The following is a 19,503-nucleotide window of genomic DNA, read 5'->3' on the forward strand; positions in this document are numbered from 1 at the left end:
TAAATGAACTTTATTATTCCCTGCGAAATTCTTGCAAATTCCTGGTGAAATGTCACATTGCAAATAGAATATTGTAGCTTTAGGTTAATAGGGCTGCTATGTGGGTTCTTGATGCAAATAAAAGCAGAGAAAAATGTTAAGGAATATATAATGCCTTTATTAAAATCTGTCTATAAAAATATTGTAACAGTTCGCAATGTTTACATATGAAACATACAGGAAAGATATTACAGCGGTCTGAACCATTAAAAAACACAAACACTGATGCTGAATGTTGGTCACAAGTATAAATTACAAACCCAAGATAAACCCAAACGTGGCTTTCGCGTTGATTTTCTTTTCTTTAGCGAGGCTGCGGGTACTAGAATGTCTAACTTGTCACCCACCTAATGTACAAAAATATACATTGAGGTCATTAAGGATCAAACACAGACACTTGATCAAACGCTTCTGAATACAATAGCAGCAAGTAGCTGTGAATTCACAGGTGAGAAGATTGCAGGACTGGCGGCGATGGTGCAGCTTGCCACGCCTGGAAATAAACTTGGACCCGGACAGAAAATCTCTCTTCGGTCATTTAGCAGAATTCTATTTGACCCTCACACCATTATTCTGATATTGGGTGGTAGGTCCTTAAGTGCTATTGCTCCCAAACTCGAGCGTTCGCTCTATCAGTCTCTCCATGACTGCTCTTCATCGTAAATCTGACTTAAAACCTTCCTGTTTAATGGACATTTCTCCTCATCTGCTGTCATTCCCCTCCTTCTAAAGCAGCTTTGGGTTTGTGTAAGGCGCTATATAAATGTAATCTATTTGTTGTCTGTTAGTTTGTTGTTGCTCTTCTACTTCTATTATTATTATTATTATTATTATTATTATTATTATTATTATTATTATTATTAACAACAACAAACCACACTTGAACCAAAAAGACCCTGGAACAAAACACTGTTTAGTATTTTGATTTGAAGCAGTCCACTGGAAGCAGTTTTAACAACAGATAAGGCGTAAGGTTGTCCCTGTCTTGCCTTGCTTTCCCGATTCTCCTCGATTGTTGGAGCGCCATCAGAAATGGTGCACCTTTATCTGATTATTTTCATCCAGGCTGAGCTGGACCAGCCTGGTCGCGGAGGCGGGGTGTCGGTATCCTGTCAGCAGGGGCCTGGTCAGAGCGTGCGTTAAGGGAGAATCCACGCTGGCCTGGCTGCAGTCTTGGTATAGCAGTATAATTGCTTTCATGCTAGCATTGACAGCTGACTGAACTGACTCGTGTTAAAAATGTGAAACGTGATAGTCGCCATGTTTTTCACGTTAAATGCAACGTTAAATAACTAGCGGTACTTATTCAACAACTGGATTGTTCCCGGAGATGGCCTCATGAATCTGAACTTGAAATTATTAAAATAATGCAATAAATGGTTTGCCAACGCATACAGAGGACATTACTTTCAAATATATACCCCTTTAGATCGCCTGGTCAGAGAAAGTATCCATCAATGCATATAATGTGTGGGTTCAAAGAGATAATGCTCACAGCTGCAATAAGCGCAGTGTAGGGCTGCCAGTGGCTCTACTGGGAGTGTCATTAAGGATACATACTGGAGTTCTTCCTGCAAGCCTCCAACCACTTCTTGTTCTTGTCAATGAGGTTCTGCAGCCGCTGTCCATCCAGCTCGGCTGAGGTGGGCTGCACTGGACGCACACTGGCAAACCCACATGTACACGTGAACGTACACGGATGCAAAGATATGACACCATCACTGCCCGCAAAACAGTCAACAGAATAATTACACTGCATTCCCAAAAGTTCTGCTTCTGCACAGAGATAACTCTGCAAGAACAAATCATTTCCTGTGGTCCTGTTACCTGGCTGGCGTGTACTTTGAATATGTGGGACGAGTCGCCAAAGGAGCCCCTGAAAGAGGGGAACCTGAGTTCATGGTTTCCCCTGCGAAACAGACAGTGTGGAATGACAAGGTGAAGCAGCACCCCCTACTGGACACCCAGTATGACTGTCCTGCAGTTCACTTCTCAAACACAAGGCCTCATTTGCGGTATTTTTTGATCCGGCTAGATGGTGCTCTTGGCTTGCTACGGGACATGATTTGAGCCCTTTGAGGAGACAGCACCCTCTAGTGGGGTCAAAAAATACAGAAAATGGTTCATGAAGTGATGTTATGGCCATCACTAACTCACTAACACAATGGGGGGTGTGGCTTTGAAACTCAAGTAACACAGTTGAGTCAGGTCCACCAAAGGATAGTTTTTGTACATCATCCCTGATAGACTAAGCATGTAAAATGAGTTCAATCTAATCCAACAACAATGTTCAACAATGGTTTGGAATTCCTCATTGTTTTTATAACAACTAAAAGTTAAAGAAATATAAAGTCAATGTCACCTGAATGGAAATTTTCCTAAAATTAAACATTTTTCTTTCAGAGTGTCAGAGAAAGCCCAAAAAAGAACATTTTGCAGGTTAATAGCTATGATATTAGACTGATAGGTTCATATCGACCAAGATGAGATTGTGGTAATCAGTAGTAATGCTCCAATCGGACCCACTGGGTTAGAACTTACCCGGAAGGAGCTTGTTCCAGCGGCTGCTGAGAGCACTGTCCGCACCCCAAGCTGGGGTACTGGTGGCAGAGGCGCCCCAGGCCCAGCTGGGGGCTTTAGATATAGAGGGGGGAGTGTAAGATGGCTGCGTAGGGGGCATTAGGGGCATCTGTTTTTGGGCCAAAGAGCCCAAGGCCCCGAGCACATTGTTGAGCTGATCCGACATTTGCTGTAGAGATTCAACAAGAAGTTGCACTTTGGCTGGTCCTGTGCGGTGGGGGCCTGGGAGGGAGGGGGGCAGAGCAGAAAGCAGCAGACAGAGAGAGAGAGAGAGAGAGATTATAGCACTGCACTTAAGAGCATGTTTTATGCTCATAACACAGAGAAAACTATCCAACCTCACAGCCTTTTATATTTCCTGACATTCTCCAATAAAGTGTCACCCTGCAGATGCAGTGCTGCTCGTCACCTGAACCACTGTGGGCTTCCAAGCTGCTCAAGTCCGATTCGCTGACATCGAAGGTCACTCTCCTGTCTGCTGCCGCCCTCTCCATGTCGTCGTCAGAGAGCTGTCGAGACATTGATAAAGCGGAAATGCTATGCATGCAGAGGTCAAACGTCACCTGGTGGTCAGTGGTCAGAGCGCAGTCCATGCCTGTTTTGGTGGTAACACAATGTCCCATTGATGAACATCAACGAGAGAAGTTCTCAAGCTGAAAGAGGAGGTCTTCAGGGCAAAGGTCATAACAGAGTCTTTGGAGTCACCTGAATGGTACTATCAGCCAAGAACAGCTGCAGTGGTGGTAGGTAGAGGCAGAAACCTGCGCGCTGATAGAGGTTTGGACAGGGTAAATTACCGTGGTTGGTCCCAAAGAATTTGGAAAACCGTTAAACGCCTCAAGAAGGGGAGGCAGGGCCCAGCTCTGTGGGGACAGGCTGCTAACAATGGGGAATACCGCTAAAAGGTGTATGGAACATGCCCTGCCACCAGGAGGCAGTGTTGGAAGATGATAATGTCTGGAGCCTGTGTGGTGGAAAAGCTGCATGGAAATTTTTAATTTGTTGAAGGCAGCTAGTGTTGTTGGGGCGATGTAGTGGATACACCACTTCAGTGTTGAATGTCTCAGCCTTCCCACACATCAGGGTACTACGAGGTTAACCTGCTTCATGGCTGAATATAAAATTTAGGAGAAATGGTGATATGGGAACACTATCTACATGTGCATCAAGGACTTGGAGAAGGACCTGGTGCATACTGTGGGATGTGCCAGAAGAATAGGAGGTACCAGGGGTGAAACTGCCTGCTATTCAGTCTCTGGATTTTATAGCGTGCTGTGAGACTTCAGTGGTAAGTGTTAAGGCCTGGATGGTCATTATGAGAACGACACGTGGAGCTCAGTTACCTCCTCAGCCAATGAACTCTCCAGCTGGCTGAGCCACTCCTCCTTCCGGCGGAGCAGAGCCTGTCCATGCTGGACCGTGGTTTTCAGCTGCTCGATGTGGATGGACTCCTGTCACGGCAGGAGAGGAGAAGACAATAGTGGAGAAGCAGAAAGAGATATGGAGGGAGAGAAGATATAATGTAACGTCAAGTGTGAAAGAGAAGGAAGGAGATAAAGAAAAACAAATGACAGTGATGAAAATAATAATAATAATAATAATGACGATGAGGGATGTTTTGTACTTTCATACTTCAGTTTTTGGGTTTATTTGCAGAAAAATGTGGAAGTAATACAAAAGAAATGTAATTATCATTATTACCATAAGGGGGTGTAATAGTACACAAAAGTCATGGTTTGACACACACCTCGACTTTGGGTTCACAGTTTGTTACAGCAGGGAAAACGGAATGAGTTTTGAAATGCATCATTAAATATGCAAACACAATTAAGAACATCAAAAAACCAAAGACAGCGTGTCTGTCGATGGGTATGAATAACAAAACCTAATCGATGCTTATTTGCATATTGTAAACATAAATATGTAAAATACATTAATCAAAAATATAACAATGATAATGAACTAAATCCCATCTAAATCGCATGTTCTCCAGCATAGAGTATGATAACATATCTGCAGTGATAAACACCCCTATAACCACAGTTATTTTTTTTAACTCGGCCTGAATTTCCTGGTGGAAGCACCTGCGATGCTATGCGGAGACTACAGTTGCAGTGGATGTTTCGGCCTTGCTGCAGCGGGACACACGCATGGATGATCATTTCAAATGAGTCAGCATGTTGGATGCATTTCCAGCAATATAGCCAACAAACAGGTTTAATCTCATCAGCTAGTTGCACTCTGCTCTTGGTATATTTCATCGGGAAACCAAGATGTCTCTAATCTACCAATTATGACTGAGTGTAACCAGAAATATCCAAAGTAAACTCACCGGCACGATTCGGAGTAGCATAATTTTTCCATGCCAAACAATTACTTGTGAATTTAGGTTCTGCTCATTCGTATTCATTCGTTTCGTTGTGAACTGAAAAGTGATGTACCAAAAGGTACCTGACAAAGAGGCATACCATTACAGCCCTACATGAATGTCACATCTTAAAATATAAAATGCAGCATTTCTAAAGCGAGAGTCACCTGTTGGATGTTTCTGAACAGGTCCTGAGTTGCTGACCCCTTAATGGGGTCCTGGATCCAACTGCTCCGGGCGGCCCGTAGCGCTGCCTGTCTCTCTCTCAGACTGTTGCTCTGCCTCTCCAGGAAACGCCGTGCTTTCTGTAGCGATATCCCTTCCACCGAGATATACTGACGCATGCTGAAAGGGTGGAAAGGAGCACACAAGACGGTTTTTAAGTCACAAACACAGAAATGTATTTCATAATTCTGGAGGCTTCAATCTCCTACAGCTGCTTAACTTACCAGTGAAAGAATCAATAATGCCTGAGTTACAGAAGATCTCTAATGGAAGGAGACATAAATAATATGATATACAGATATTCAGAGGCAGAGATCAGCCCTGCAAACATACTCATCGATGCTGCCCTCACTGCCATCAGAGGGAGGTAGTGGAGAGGCTGGGGCAGGATGCTCCAGTTCGTCGACCCGCATAGCCTTGTCCTTAGACGTCGTCGGCACGGGCCCATTTTCGTTCTGATTTCCCATCGCTTTCCTCTCATCGTCTGCATCCACCTTTGCGGCAGACTGCCTCACACTCTGAAGCTCTTCCAAATCTCTGCAATAATTTCGAAGACTCTTTGGAGAGTTGGAAATAAGCAAGAACAAATTCCAAAGGAAAACGACATTCTTCTGGAAAGCAGACATCTGATTAGTTGTCGGTGTTCAACGTCTGCAGAAAATCCCCCCAGGTGTCAACTGTTACTTAAGCTTAAACCACATTTGGAGAAAATATCCGAGTTTCATATAAGCTACTATATTACGGATCATGGCAGAATCTTGTGCAGTGAATCGACATATTCGGTTTATTCCTGTCAAATGTGTTGACGGGGAGGCATCTCATGGGTGAGGGTTACTGATGGACATTGTGCCTTTTTGAACAGAGAGCACCATCTGGTGAGCTCAAAAAACACAGCAAATCATGCCTGAAGCACACATCACTAGTGAGTGCTATGTACTGTTAATGCAGGGTTTGTGAGTCACGTACCTAACCCGGTGACTCAAGTGGTCACAGCGGTCCTGTAGCGGCTGCATTTTACTCTCTAGCTTTTGCTTCTCTTCTTTCCACTGGCAGGCTTCCTCCCGGACTCGGTCCCTCTCCACCCGAACTCTTTGCAGCTCCTCACGCGATCGTCCCATCTCCTCTCGGGCAGTGTCCCTCTCCTGCAGAGCCTTACTCATGGACACGGAGGCAGACTCCTCTGCCCTCACCTTGAGTGTGTACATTTGTCTGGTTTGCTGTAGTTTGGCGTCCAGCTGCGTGCGCAGCTCCTCCAGCTGCGAGTCATGCGCAGACAGCAGCCGCTTTCTCTCCTCCTGGAGTACGGACAGGAGGTAGTCTCTCTGCCGGGTCTCCTGGAGGGACACGAGTAAGTAAATCACATGAACATGACTTATGCAGCTTTTAGCACCGAGTTATTAAATAGGTGATCTCTGGATATTCTTTGTGACGGAAATATTATTTATACTTTGTCGTTATTGTTGTTGCTGTTGTGTATTGTCGTGTAATGTATTGTTTATTTATCGTCTGTTCTTGTCCTACTTCGTAGAGTCACATTTTCGTTTCAGATGTGTGAATGACAAAGTCACTTGTTTTTATTGCAGAAACACATCACGAGAAGTAGTGCGCTGTGTAAGTCAATGTTTGTGCCTCGCTTACCTCGTCCGAATGCTTGTCCCTGATGGAGTCCAGCTCACGCCGATGCTCCTCTCTCAGCGCCTCCAGCTTCCGTTCGTGCTCACGTTGCACCTCCTGCCGCACCTCCTGCAACACCTCACCCAGCTGTGGAGCCGGAGGCAGAGTGAGATGCGTGGTAAGCATGGTGGTTGCGGTGGAGGAGGGGTATCCCACGTGCAGGCCTCAGGATTATGTGCAGGCTGTGGGTTTTTACCTCTCGTTTGTACTCAGTCAGATGCTGCTCAGGATAAGTGCTTCCCAGTTCCCCGAGATTCCTGCTGTCCTTTCTCTGCTGGACATTGTGCACACCCACCTAAAACACCAACATCTGTGCTCTGGCAAGGTGCGACTTGGATGTAAGGAGTTGGACCGCAATATTTAAACCCTGCTTTTATATAACCCGGTTTGCAACAATCAACAAACACAATCAACAAACAGGGGTTTGATGGGGTCGGCAACTCAGGACCTGTTCAGGAACATCCAACAGGTGACTCTCGCTTTAGATACGATGCATTTTAAATTTTAAGATTACAAAGTACATAAGTACATTCATGTCGGGCTATAACAGTACAATCGAAAAATTTTCCTTTGATTGATTTTGTCAGTAATGAGTCTCCAAAAAGTGGTTTCTTGTTTAATCTTTGCAGTCACATAATCAGTACTGATTATTGGTTGAATATCTGGTTGTTGGATATCGTTTTCATGGAACAGGAACTTGTCTGAGCTTCAAAAAATGCCACGAAAAGTACAGAGCTATACCAGTTTTCCAGTGTCTACCAGTGACTTTATAACAATGCCTCTCTTACCTTGTCGGAGTGCTTCTCCCTGATGGAGTCTAGCTCACGCCGGTGCTCCTCCTTTAGCACCTCCAGCTTCTGCTCGTGTTCCCGCTTCTCCTCCTGCACTCTCTCATCCAGCTGTGGAGCCAGAGACATGCCAAGATCTCAGTTCTGTGAAACCATAGCTTCAGACCAGAACACACTACCAAGATAAGGTGGACGACCAACATTTATGTACCTGCTACATAAGTAAGACAAGCCCACCTCCCGTGACACACAGGGTTTCTCCTCATACCTCCACCCTCATGGCCTCCATCTGCTCCTCCTTCTCCCTCTGCAGTTGTAGCCTCTTGGCTTGCAGCTCCCCGTAGACCTGCTTCCTTTGGTCCTCCAGTCTCTCTTTTTCCTTGGCCTGCTCGGCCTCCATCACTGCCCTCAGCTCTTGCATCGCTGCCTCGCACTCCTCCCTGCAGGAGCAGCACATACTGGAAATATAAGACGCATCCACTCCTCACTGAAAACACCGTCTGACCGCACAGATGAGGACATGCAGGTGACAGTGATAACCTGTATACTACAGAAAGTGCATTAACTACATCAAAATGACCTCCCATCTTGGACAAGGAAAAAACACCTAAAAATCCCTTTAATTAACTGATTTAAAAAACCAGCTATCACTGTTGGGAGTGCTGCAGACGAGCTTAGAACTCTTTGTATATATTAGGGTTTATTTCTGCATTTTACCTTATTTATTCGAAATACAGGCAGTCCACAAGTTACAAACCCGTTTTCTTTCATGCCAAATTTGTAGGAAAGTCAGAAAAATAATAAAGTACATAAAAATAATAATTAATAAAAGTAACTGTATACGGTGCTGTACTGCACCTCGAGCTGACAAAGTGCTGAAGCTGAGCCACGTTTTCATGAGCGTAGTAGTGTGTGCGTTCTTTATTACAAGCCACTGTATTTGACTCAAATTCTTAATACAATAAGCTTTATGGCAGTCTGTTCGTAAGCATGAGGTCTGCAAGCCGGACGTAATTAGACCAGGGACTGCCTGCATGTGCGTTTAAACTTATTATTGAGCCAAACTCTATGTGAAAAAAGGGAATTATGAAGGATATCAAAATGTGGTCCAAAACTCCGCAAGAGATGACAAATGATCAGTGCTGAATGAATAGTTCAGACCAGTGTTTCTCAACCCGGTGCCCCAGACAGTCCACGTTTCTCCTACTGGTAGGTCTGGGGGTCCCCGAGTACTGGGTTGGGAGACACTGGTTATGATGGTCTCTCAGGACGGTATGCGACCTGAGATTTCGCTGCTGGGTCGCCCTCTCCTGAAGAGCAGCCTGACGAAGCTCTTCCATCTCGCGCGCAGACTCCTTCATCAGCCTAGCCTGCTCCTCCTCCTCCTCCGCATCCAACCGTCGCCTCAAGGCCCTGATGCACAGTAAGGCAGGACATGCACACAGTGTGAATATATCACACACAGACCCATGCAGACACGGACAGAGCCATGTGGGATGGAACGAAGCTGCAGACAGATACTACAAAACCAGCAGCAGGTTAAGCTCAGAATGGTCACAAAAGTTCCCCTTTAAAGAACTTTTATACTTGAGCCATTCCATTTTTATTAATCAAGTGGCCTTTGCATAATTTTTTTATTCTTGTGCATTACACCTTATAGAGCTCGGAAACTTTTTCTTCTATTTAAAAAGTCCCTTTAAGATGCAGCACCTTTTCTTCACCGCTGGTATTACAGCTACATGACTCAGCTAAAGCTGGTTCGAATGCTTTTTGTGGCATTTATCAACATCAAAAATAGTGATGTGAAGACTTTTTTGGTGAATTAAAATGCAATGACCCATTAAAAAAAAATGTATATGAAATATTTTGTTATATAAAAAATAAATATTTAAAATACAAGAATTGTTCACCCCAAAAGACAACGTAACATCTTAAATTAATTGGTCTAAGGTACACTTAGCCGTATTTTTATACAAGTATTTCATACAAAATATTAGAAAATAATAATTAGAATTTCCATGACAACCATTATGATGCTGATTCAATTAAAGGCTTGTTGTGCCACAGATGCTTTATCTGTACCTACAAGTACCAAGAACCTAAGCACTACAGCTACGTCCAAAAGCCCTAAAGCTCCGTCTCCATCCATGCCCCATCCAGGAAGGCCGTCCATCCAATGCTACAGCACTGATAGGAGGAGGAGCTGTCATTACCGGAGTCTCTCCTCCCGCTCCTCTATCAGCTTCATCTCCTCCTCCTCCTCCTGCTTCTTCATTTCCTCCTGGAGGTGCTGCAGTCTCTCCCGTTTTCTTTGCATGGCCTTTTCTCCCTCCTGCTTCCCTTCCTTCTCATCCTCCTTTAAGTCTTCCTGGAGGTACCTCGCTTGGCCCTGCCTCTTTTGCAAGACCCCCGCCTTTTCTGCTTCCTCTTCTATCTCCCCCTCCTCCTCCTCATCCTCCTCTTCTTCCTCCTCCTCCAGCTTCAGAGGCGCATCCTTCTGGCTAGGCTCCGCCCCCAGGCCCGCAGGCCGATCTTCAGAGTCCACACTTCCACCCTCCACCTCCGGTCTGGGTCCCGAGTAGGAAGACTCGCTGATGTGGCTCTTTCCAGAATCTGGCTCCTCCTTACTCTCTCCCCAGCGACGACTGCGGGGAAAATACAAACTACATAACCAATCACATCTGCACTAATATCACTCCTCATGTGTCCGGCGGCGCCCTGACCGAACCGACCTTCCCAGCGACTCCGCCTTCTTCCTGACGTCCTTTTCAGCTCTTGCTCTCTCTTTCTCCGTTTTCTCTGCTTTTGGGGAAAACTGTAAAGAGATTTAAAAGTTTAAAAAAAGGAAATAAAGCACCAAAACGAACGTGGAAAAAGAAACTAACAAACTAAAAATGGGAATTGTAAGTGAAAATATTGATCTTGTTCTGCTGATCACAAGATTACAGTTTCCACAGAACAAACACTTTAATGATAATACCAAGTCAGGAGATACTTGGACTTACTTTTTCCAGATTCAATTCTGCTCAATTTATTACACAGACAAAAAAACACTGTAAATAATGTAAAACTTCACTGGATTTGTCCTTCAGTCAACCAAACAAGCAGAATATTCAATTGAATTCAATTAATTTCAATCCCAAATCCAATTCCAATTCATGTGATTTGCCATACCAATTAACTGCATGCAATGAACAGTTAGGTTAGTTTAAACATCAGTCTGCTGTTTTACCAGTGGTATTGCAGAATCTACAGCACAAAGGTCATCCAGATCCCCAACTTTCTCTGTCAGCTTCGACCGGAATGCAACTTCCTTATAGAAAAACTTTGGAAAATATAATGGAATGTTACGTTGATTTGCATATAAAGAAATTACACGCATTATTTAAGGACTGGAGCAAGAGCTACACAACGTGTAGGGGGAATAGGAAGCTACACTTATGCTTAGTCTACTCCTTTACAGCTTTGTGTTTGTAGTGTGCTATTTGGACAAAAGCACACTAAAACAAATGTAAATGTAGTACAACAATTCTAGCAATTTTCACAACAAGGAGACACATTTAGTGGTACAACACCTTAAGGTCATCCATAGAGGTTGACGCTGCGTCGATGACATCGCTCAACTCAAGATCCTGCAAGAAACAGCCCGAGCATCAGGAAGGACCAGACACACGCCCACGTCAATCTGCGGACACTGCAAGCTCACTACATCTCACAACATAAACACATACAAGAAGAAATACTAGCCATCCATACACAAACACAGCCATCATGAGGCAGACTGCTATGCCAAGGGCCCAGAGGACAAGGAAGCATCAATGCTATGGAGATATCTGTACAGACAGACAGACAGGCAGGCAGCTGGCTGGTTTCTGCCGCACATACAGCCAGGTGGAGATGGCAGAACACACCGCACAGGCCACCACAGCACCCAGGCGGGGAAGCAGGGAGGGGTCTGCTCAGGGGCCAGGAAGATGAAGTAAAATCAGGAGCAGTGTGTTCCAATCCAGTCCTTAGGGGCTACAGCACCATGCTGGCGTTGCCATGGCCAAACAGTCACCCAAAGAGCAAGGCAACAGGGGCAGCGCAACTGGAATAGGAAAGCGAGGTCAACTACTGCAGACCTTGTGGCCCCTCAGAGAATGGATTGGGGATCTCCGAGACTCAGGTGAAGACCAGGGGGTGCGGGAGGAGGCTGGCTTTGCATGCAGGCCATGCTGTCAGGGGAACCCAAACCCTACCTGGGCGGGAGGCTGCGAGTCCCGTCCGGACGCTCGGCTCTTCACCGCGCTCCCATTCCTGTCCTCAAAACGCACATCTGCCTCTTCCATCGCATCCACGCTTCTTTCACTGACTTTCATTTCCAAACATTCTATTATCTCCTCTTCGCTGTCCCCCGTCTCGTCTCCATCCTTAAAGCCCAGAGCCCTCGACGCCTCACAATCCCCAACCCTGACCCCCTCCATCGCACGCCGTTTCTCACTGTCCGCAGACCTTTCTACAGCCTCTTCACTCTTCTCCTCCTCTTCCTCACTCATTAAATATCTTTCCAAAACTGACTTGTCCTCTCTCCCACCCTCCACGCCCTGTGTCTCCTCTCCCTGATCCTCCATGCCCTTCGTCTCCTCTCCTCCACCTTCCGTGCTTTTCGTCTCCTCTCCAGCACCCTCTGCGCCCTGCGTCTCCCCTCCATCTGCACACTGTTCAGCCTCCTTACCCTCCGCTGCTCCCTTGTTGCAGTCTCTTTCATTTCTTTCAGATCTCTCCACAACTTCACCACTATCCTTCTTCTCATCTTCTCCTTCACTCCTCAAATACCTCTCCACTATCTCATCAGTGACCCCATCCTTCTCCCAATCATTTTGCGCCTCCTCGCTCCCTCCTATTGGCCTTTCCTCCTCCTCCCCACTTTCTTTCACTCCTACATTTGCCTGTTTCTGCTCTCCTTCACCCTTGGAATTCATCTCCTCTGACTCTGCTCGTTGCATCTGTACATCCTCCTCCATCCCCGCCCTTTCCACGGGTCCCTTTCTTGCTTCATCCCCTTTCATAGCTTCCCTCTCACCCTCCCCTCCCCTGGCTCCCTTCCCCTCCTCCTCGTCGTGCGACACACTCTCCACATCCTCCTCCTCCCACATCTCCTCTCCCTCGCCTTCCCACTCCGCCTCCTTCTGTCTCGGAGAGTGAGAGTTGGGGTTGGGGGAGGAGGCGGCAGCACTGCTGCAGTCCCTGCTGTCCCCCAGTGGCAGAGAAGAATGCAGGATTCGCCCGTCAAGAGACTCCTTTTGTTTTATGGGGTTGGGCCCAGAAGCGGAGACAGAGAGAGACGGAGAGAGTCCGTGTAGAGGAGACAGGAGAAGGTGAGCGGACAGAAAGAACGACACGCAGACAGAGCATTAGTACAGCATGCAAACCAGTCACACTTTTCATACTCCTCAAACTCCCTCAAAAAGGGACACGGAAAACTAAAAAGAGCTGAATCAGACCAAAACAGAGCAATGGACAGAAACAAATCAAAAATGACCATTTTAGACTTTTTTTAGACTTTATATTACATTCAAAAGCCCTGTCTGCTAGCTAAGAGATGATATCACCGCTGTATTATCAAACCAGCCAGCTCTTCAAAGCTGGACCTAAGCCTAAGAATTTACCGACGCAGGACCTCAGAGGAAACAGCACGCTACCTGGGAAGGTTTGGTGCTGTGGTCGGCAGACAGCACCAGGTCCTGTAGCTCCGGGTCCATCGTCTCCTCGGGGCGAGCCATGTCACTGACCTCACTGTCCTGGGGGCAGAAGGGACAGACAGGAAGCTGTGTGGGACACACCAAGGCAGCCACGGGCAACTTTACCTGTATCCATCATGCTAACCAATGTTACTGCGTCAATTCATTCCCGTGACAAAATAAATTGACAAATTTCCACACAATTTCAATGCAACCGATTGTGGTCAAAACAATAACATTGATGCAACATTTATTTAGCAAAAAAATATACTATATTGGTACACTACATATTATACTATATACAAACTATATGAACATGGTATAGAGCAGTGGTAGTCTAATGGTTAGGGTGGTGTAATAGTTAAGAACTTGTGATTGAAATACTGCCGGTACGAATCCCTGACCAGCAACGTACCCTGATTAAGATATCATCCCCAAGCACTGCTTCCAGTGTGCAGGACACTTTTGGATGCTGTGCACTGGGTGCAGTGGTGTGTCTACAATGACAATTAATTACTTATATATTCAAATTAAGAAATATTGCAAGGGGAGTGAGGCTGTGTTTCACCAGTACACCAGTAATGAGGAGGATGGGTTGGGGTCACCATGTACCTCGTAGCGCAGTCCGCCTCCCAGGGCATCCAGATCCAGGTCCAGTTTTCTCAGCAACTCCGGTGTGGTCCGACAGCTCTGCCAAGAGGCTGCGTTTAGTTTGACGGTGCGTCAAAACCTCACTCATCAGCCCTGCAGGCAAAGCTCTATATTCCCTCCACGATCTCCGGCTCTGTGCTGATGCAGCTCTGCAGTTCCGCCTTAAATATCAGCTCAGTCGACACGGATCCCCAGGCCCTTTGCTGACCTTCAACTAAGGAGCCCTTCAGTGACCTACTACTAGAGCCTACTGATTCACCAATGCCCTGCACGTTCAGTCAAGCGCTGCTCACTGAAACACAAGACCCTACCTCCTCATCAGACACCTCGTCCGTCTCTTTGAAACCAGGCAATGAAAGTGACACTCGCTCCTCCTGTTTAGCGCCTAACAGCCCGGAATGCAGGCTGGAAGCGGAGACCTTTTCCTGGTGCAGCGTAAGAAACGAGAGGGAAAGGGAGTGTGTTTTAGGAAGACTTGCAGAACATAACAGAACGCTGTACTGTTCTTTAGACACTATAACATGACAATATAAATATATTTAAAGATTTAAACATGAAAGATATTCCTACACAGCAACACTGTGTTTAAAAATAATAATAAAATCTGCAGCTTTGCATGTGACACAGTTATCTCTATGATATTACTCACCCCCAGGGGTTTCTTCAGGGGCTCAAGACCCCCCGAATTTCTGAGAGAGCCCCAGAGGGAGGGGGCAGGCAGGTCAGGTGAGCTCTGCAGAGGGGCGAGGGACCTCAGAGGGGACTGAAGTGGTCCTAGTGTTGAGCCCACGGGCTACCATAGACAGAACCACAGGTAAGCAGGGTACTGACACACTGAAGTGTGACTCACAGACATTTCCCCACCCCCGAGCCAGCGACTGTCCCAAATGCCAAGCTCACAGACCCTAGGTTCTTCTCTCCTGCTGGATAAATAGCGTCTTGACACTCTACATTACATTAACACCACAAAATACCATCAGCTATGAGATAAATAGCGAGACAGAGGAACCTTGGGACTCGAACGACTCTTAACTATCAACTCAGACGTCAAACGGGTCTGTAAAATTTTTTCCGACTTGTACCAATACCAAAATCTTGGAACTCGACCATTCCTGTTAAAACTTGTATGGGTCAAGATGTGTTTAATTCTACTAATATGGACCTTGAATGGGTCGGTCAAAAAAAGAAAAAAAAAATCTAACCACAACCCGACCAAAAACTCAGAATATAACAAAACAAAACAGACCTGCTAAAACTCGATGGGTTGATACACGGGCAAACGGACCTAATAAGATGCTGATGGCCATGAGTCGCTATCAGTCTCGCGGTGCCTTTCAGTCGAGTTCGACATGTGAAAGCTGCGTTTTTCTGCTTTATCTACAGTACATTTAATGACACAGTAATCATGGCCCCTAAGAAAGCAGGCAGTGATACCAGCAAACCAAAGAGGAAAGTAGTGAAAGTAACTGTAGTAACTTAAAAAAATAACAGCGAGACTTGAAGGTGGTGCACGTTTGCTCTCGCAGTTTTATATTGATTGTCAATGCCTTTTATCATCAGGTAGGTAGATAAGTTTAAACAGGCAATCATTCGGGAGTCTAGAATGAACTGCATTTATTTACATTATTTCTTATGGGGAAATTCGACACAGACCTCAACCAAATCGCAACTCGACCAGCCTTCTGGAATGAATTAAGTCTGAGTTCCAAGGTACCACTGTTCTTTACTGATCCCCATGGGGAAATTCTCTTTTCGCCTATATCGTCTTGTTCGCCATGAGCCACACAGACACATACACAGATATGAGCAAATCTCGATGGGCTACAGCCACCCGCGCTGCCCTGAAGCTGCGGCTTAGGAGGGTTCAAGGGCCCATGGACATGTGACTAATCTGCCGAGGGCGGAGCTTGAACCAGTGACCTTCCAATCACAGGCACAGTGCTTTAGCCTGCCGAGCAATACACAGCCCCCAAACTAAAACAATACTAGCACATAAACAATAGTAAATTAAGGACCACGAAAAGGGCAACCAATGTATTGATACTACTGGAAACTGGGGAATTGAAAAGATATTACTGTTGAGGGCCACCATCTGCAAATCAGTGACAAGGTCGCAGAATGGAAGTAGGTCAAGTAAAGGCGTGACACTTGCTGCAGGTACCTTGAGGGGCAGCCTGTCCTTTTTCTTCCTCTCCTTCTTTTTCTTCCTCTCCTTCTCCTTCTTAGCGGGGGTCACACGGGCCTGAGCCTTCTCACGCTGCTGTACCACCAGTCGCCGGTACTGCTCGTCGCAAGGGTGGTCCCAGGTGGACTGTCCCGTGGAGAAGTTGAAATAGTACACATCTCCCGTCACATCCTGGCTGTAAGAGGGAAAGGCGAGGAAGAGTCACTTCCGCACCTCGGAATTCAAGGGAAGAATGAGATCAGCAGAAGAAAGGCTATAGGTTCAATTAAAAAATGGTGCCCAGCAACATAATTCAGTCAGATAAGAGCATTTCAGCATCTGAAACATCCATTAAGACCAAAGTCAGATGGTGAAACATATATTTTAACATGCTGAGGTTGACTGAAGTGCACCTGTGAGAAAGAATTAGAATTAGGCGATCAGTGGTCATTGTTGACACACCACAGCACACGACGACGAAATGTGTCCTCTGCATTTAATATAACGATTTAACGATTTTAGTTTAACGATTTAACTGCATTAAATTGTGACGGATGCTTGCTTGATCACCAGGGTTTCCATTCATCCGGCAGAGGAGCCACGATGCCCTCCCGTGCCAACCACAGCAGCTCCGGTTCCTGCTCAGGATCGATGCCGATCTCTCGAGCATACTCGTGGACCTCTGGGAGAGAGAGAGAAAGAGCGAGCCGCGATATAAGGTTAATATATCCTATACGGTTATGTTATATAATATTATATAAAGACTAAAAAAACTGCGCGATCATAGTGTTTTACAACAATGCAATGGGGGCGAAAACTGAGCTTAACCTAAAACAACGTGTGAATATCCTGTCATTTGAGCTCCGATATTCATACGCTCACGGGAAGATGCATGCAGTGTGTAAAGTATGTTTTACACCGCGAAACATCACTCAATAGCGCTGAGAAGAACAAATGCTATGTGGAACCTTAGCTATATTTTATTTTGTCGTGAGCTAATTTTTTTATTTCAGCAGGCCCAGCGTCGTTTGCATTGTGTTTTAAAATTAACTGAGGGACTAAGTGTGTTTGGCAGTTTGTTCCCTAGTTAACTAGTTATACATGACAGCGAAATCTTCTCTGAAAAGCTCGTCAAAAATAAACGTTTATACCTTGTTCAGAGGGGATATAGTTCTCGTCATACTCTTCTTCCAGGATCAATTGGTCCCCTATCTGGACAGCCGCTTCGGTCATGATGTCTGAGAAACAAATGAGGCACTTCTGTCTGGCTGATGCAGTTAATGTCCACGCAAAACCTCTTTCTTCCTAGCTTTTTAAGTATTGCAACTAGGCTTTGAAAGAAGGACGAGACTGAATTAGCTGTGAATAAAAATCGCAACTACTTCAGCAAGGACCGAGGATTTGTTTTCCTTCCACATTCATGCAAAGCAGAGTTCCAGTGATTTGAGTGAACCAAGATTTAAAACCGTTACTTACCCACCCCTTACAATACCACTTGCTCTCCGGATGAAGTATGCCAAATGAATCGATATTTTGTTTTATTTTTTCGCTATCTGGCAATCGTCAAATAGGTAAAAGCCTACATGGCCAGGCAACTAAAGTCAACAAAATCCGCCAGCTGCTTCTAAGGACGCCGCGAAACATCCTCTGACGTCCTCGGCAGCAACAACGATTTCCGCATATGGTGCGTGATGTACGTAATGGTAAACGAAGCGATTGGAGGAATTCGCTTCAAACTCCCCAAAGCATCACGGGACTTGTAGTTCCAATTGTGTCGCTGGAATTATTTGCTTAATCATACTACAGAGGAGAATAGAACCTTAGAAATAGACGTTATTTTTTGCATTAATTGCTTAATGAAAACATAATTTCTCATACATTGTACATGATTTCTAATTTAATCCATGTAGCCATGTTATAGCATCGAATGCTAATTATCTTTAAGTTTCACCTAAAATATGCATATAATCTACTTCATTTATCTAAACATTCCTGATACATATCAATATGGATATAACATGGAATGGTATAAAATTAGACACCAGGTTCAATCTGTGACAAGTCCATGATAAAAACAGCAGTACGATTATTATAATTGTTGTTGGTGTATTTTAAGTCTACGAAAATGAAGTTAAATCCCAATGGATATTTTATTACTCAGAACAAATTAACATAATGCATGTTTCTTGAACACGACGTTTAGTTTTCACACAGATAGAACGTACTCTCAGTGTCACTTATTGGGGCCGGCTCAAGTATTATAAGCTGCTTCGATTATGCATTCCGATGAAAATACTAGATAGTACAAGCACACAAATACTCTGCATCACAGAGCAGAACTGTTTCTCTTCGTTTATCCCCGTCAACATTAAAATAACTTTGGATGAAAAGTGTTCGTTTGATGAGCTGTAATTCTAAGGTCGCCCACACGAGGGCAATCAAGGACCGTTGCAGGATTTTTTCTTAACGCCACCTCTGGTAAACTTTAAACCAAAACGTGCTTTTTGGTCTTGGCTGAAGTGTTGAGCCTACCAGCGCAGATTTGACTAAATCAAAAAAAAAGTGTGTAAGAGGTACATATGTATTAAGAGGTAATCTATCCAAACCCATAATTACATAGAAGTCTGTCCATAAAGCTAGCTGTGCCTTAGTGTCAAGTAAAAGTGAATTTATTTTAACTGTTCACATTTTCAGCATCTACTCCAGACGGGAAAACTGATTTACAGTACATGGGCTATCACTCCCACACCGTCTGACAATCGGTCATCAGCAAGTCTTTACATGGTCAAACCATTAAATAAAAGTTTGCACATACAAGCCAAAATGACAATTCCCTCACCAAATCGGATATGAGTAATAATTCATGTAACGCTTTGTAGCAAAATACAGCTTAACAAGCAAAGATATGGATACAATAACGATTACTGCAGAGCATTTCAAATTAAATTCAGCAAACCCCAGGAATGCCTCATTAATGACTACGGTCCTGAAATTGAGCCACGTTTCCCTGGTAACCTGCTTGCTGACATTCACAAATATTGCTAACCCCTAACATTGCCAGCACAGTATTACACTGCTCAGGAAATGAGTCTTACATGTAACATGGAGTTTTTCGATTCAAACCCTTCAAATTCAATGGTAGCTTTGGTACATCTATGAAAAACGATGTAGATCAGACTCTGTAAATCACCTTTCTGTAATGGAAAAAAATGTAGGCATATTCGAAGACACCGTGGGTAGGATCAAAGCTACCGCTAACTGATAATTAGGGTGCTTATCGCAATTATACAA

General features: G+C 45.0%; 1 protein-coding gene across 4 annotated transcripts; it reads right to left on the reverse strand.

The window, feature by feature from the left end:
* Positions 1-136: 136 nt before the first annotated feature.
* Positions 137-17,885, reverse strand: LOC125711949 (centrosomal protein of 164 kDa-like). 4 transcript variants are annotated; one of them, XM_048981429.1, is made up of 27 exons: positions 17,693-17,885; positions 17,364-17,450; positions 16,783-16,894; positions 16,210-16,408; positions 14,698-14,841; positions 14,360-14,473; positions 14,010-14,087; positions 13,359-13,457; positions 11,916-12,956; positions 11,250-11,306; positions 10,907-10,999; positions 10,407-10,489; positions 9,888-10,337; positions 8,956-9,087; positions 7,943-8,114; positions 7,675-7,785; positions 7,083-7,181; positions 6,851-6,973; positions 6,179-6,546; positions 5,546-5,749; positions 5,155-5,332; positions 3,963-4,070; positions 3,029-3,128; positions 2,581-2,841; positions 1,867-1,948; positions 1,596-1,703; positions 137-1,162 (listed from the first exon to the last, which is right to left on the reverse strand). In XM_048981429.1, exons 2-27 carry the CDS (start codon positions 17,443-17,445, stop codon positions 1,066-1,068), a joined length of 4,695 nt encoding a protein of 1,564 aa, XP_048837386.1. In that variant the 5' UTR covers positions 17,446-17,450; positions 17,693-17,885; the 3' UTR covers positions 137-1,065. The 4 variants fall into 4 exon arrangements, with proteins under 4 accessions (XP_048837386.1, XP_048837387.1, XP_048837385.1 ...); XM_048981430.1 differs by having other exon boundaries at positions 9,888-10,319; positions 17,689-17,885; XM_048981428.1 differs by having other exon boundaries at positions 17,689-17,885.
* Positions 17,886-19,503: the final 1,618 nt, after the last annotated feature.

This window comes from Brienomyrus brachyistius, chromosome 17 (assembly GCF_023856365.1).
Source record: "Brienomyrus brachyistius isolate T26 chromosome 17, BBRACH_0.4, whole genome shotgun sequence".
Lineage (NCBI taxonomy): Eukaryota > Metazoa > Chordata > Actinopteri > Osteoglossiformes > Mormyridae > Brienomyrus > Brienomyrus brachyistius.

Excerpts from the sequence above, each read along its gene's own strand:
- LOC125711949 (XM_048981429.1), bottom strand. The coding sequence starts at position 17,445 with ATGACCGAAGCGGCTGTCCAGATAGGGGACCAATTGATCCTGGAAGAA. Across the intron at positions 8,115-8,955 it reads ACCCAGCAGCGAAATCTCAG|GGAGGAGTGCGAGGCAGCGA; the intron begins GTCGCATACCGT and ends CTGCTCCTGCAG. Across the intron at positions 5,750-6,178 it reads CACTTGAGTCACCGGGTTAG|AGATTTGGAAGAGCTTCAGA; the intron begins GTACGTGACTCA and ends AAATTATTGCAG.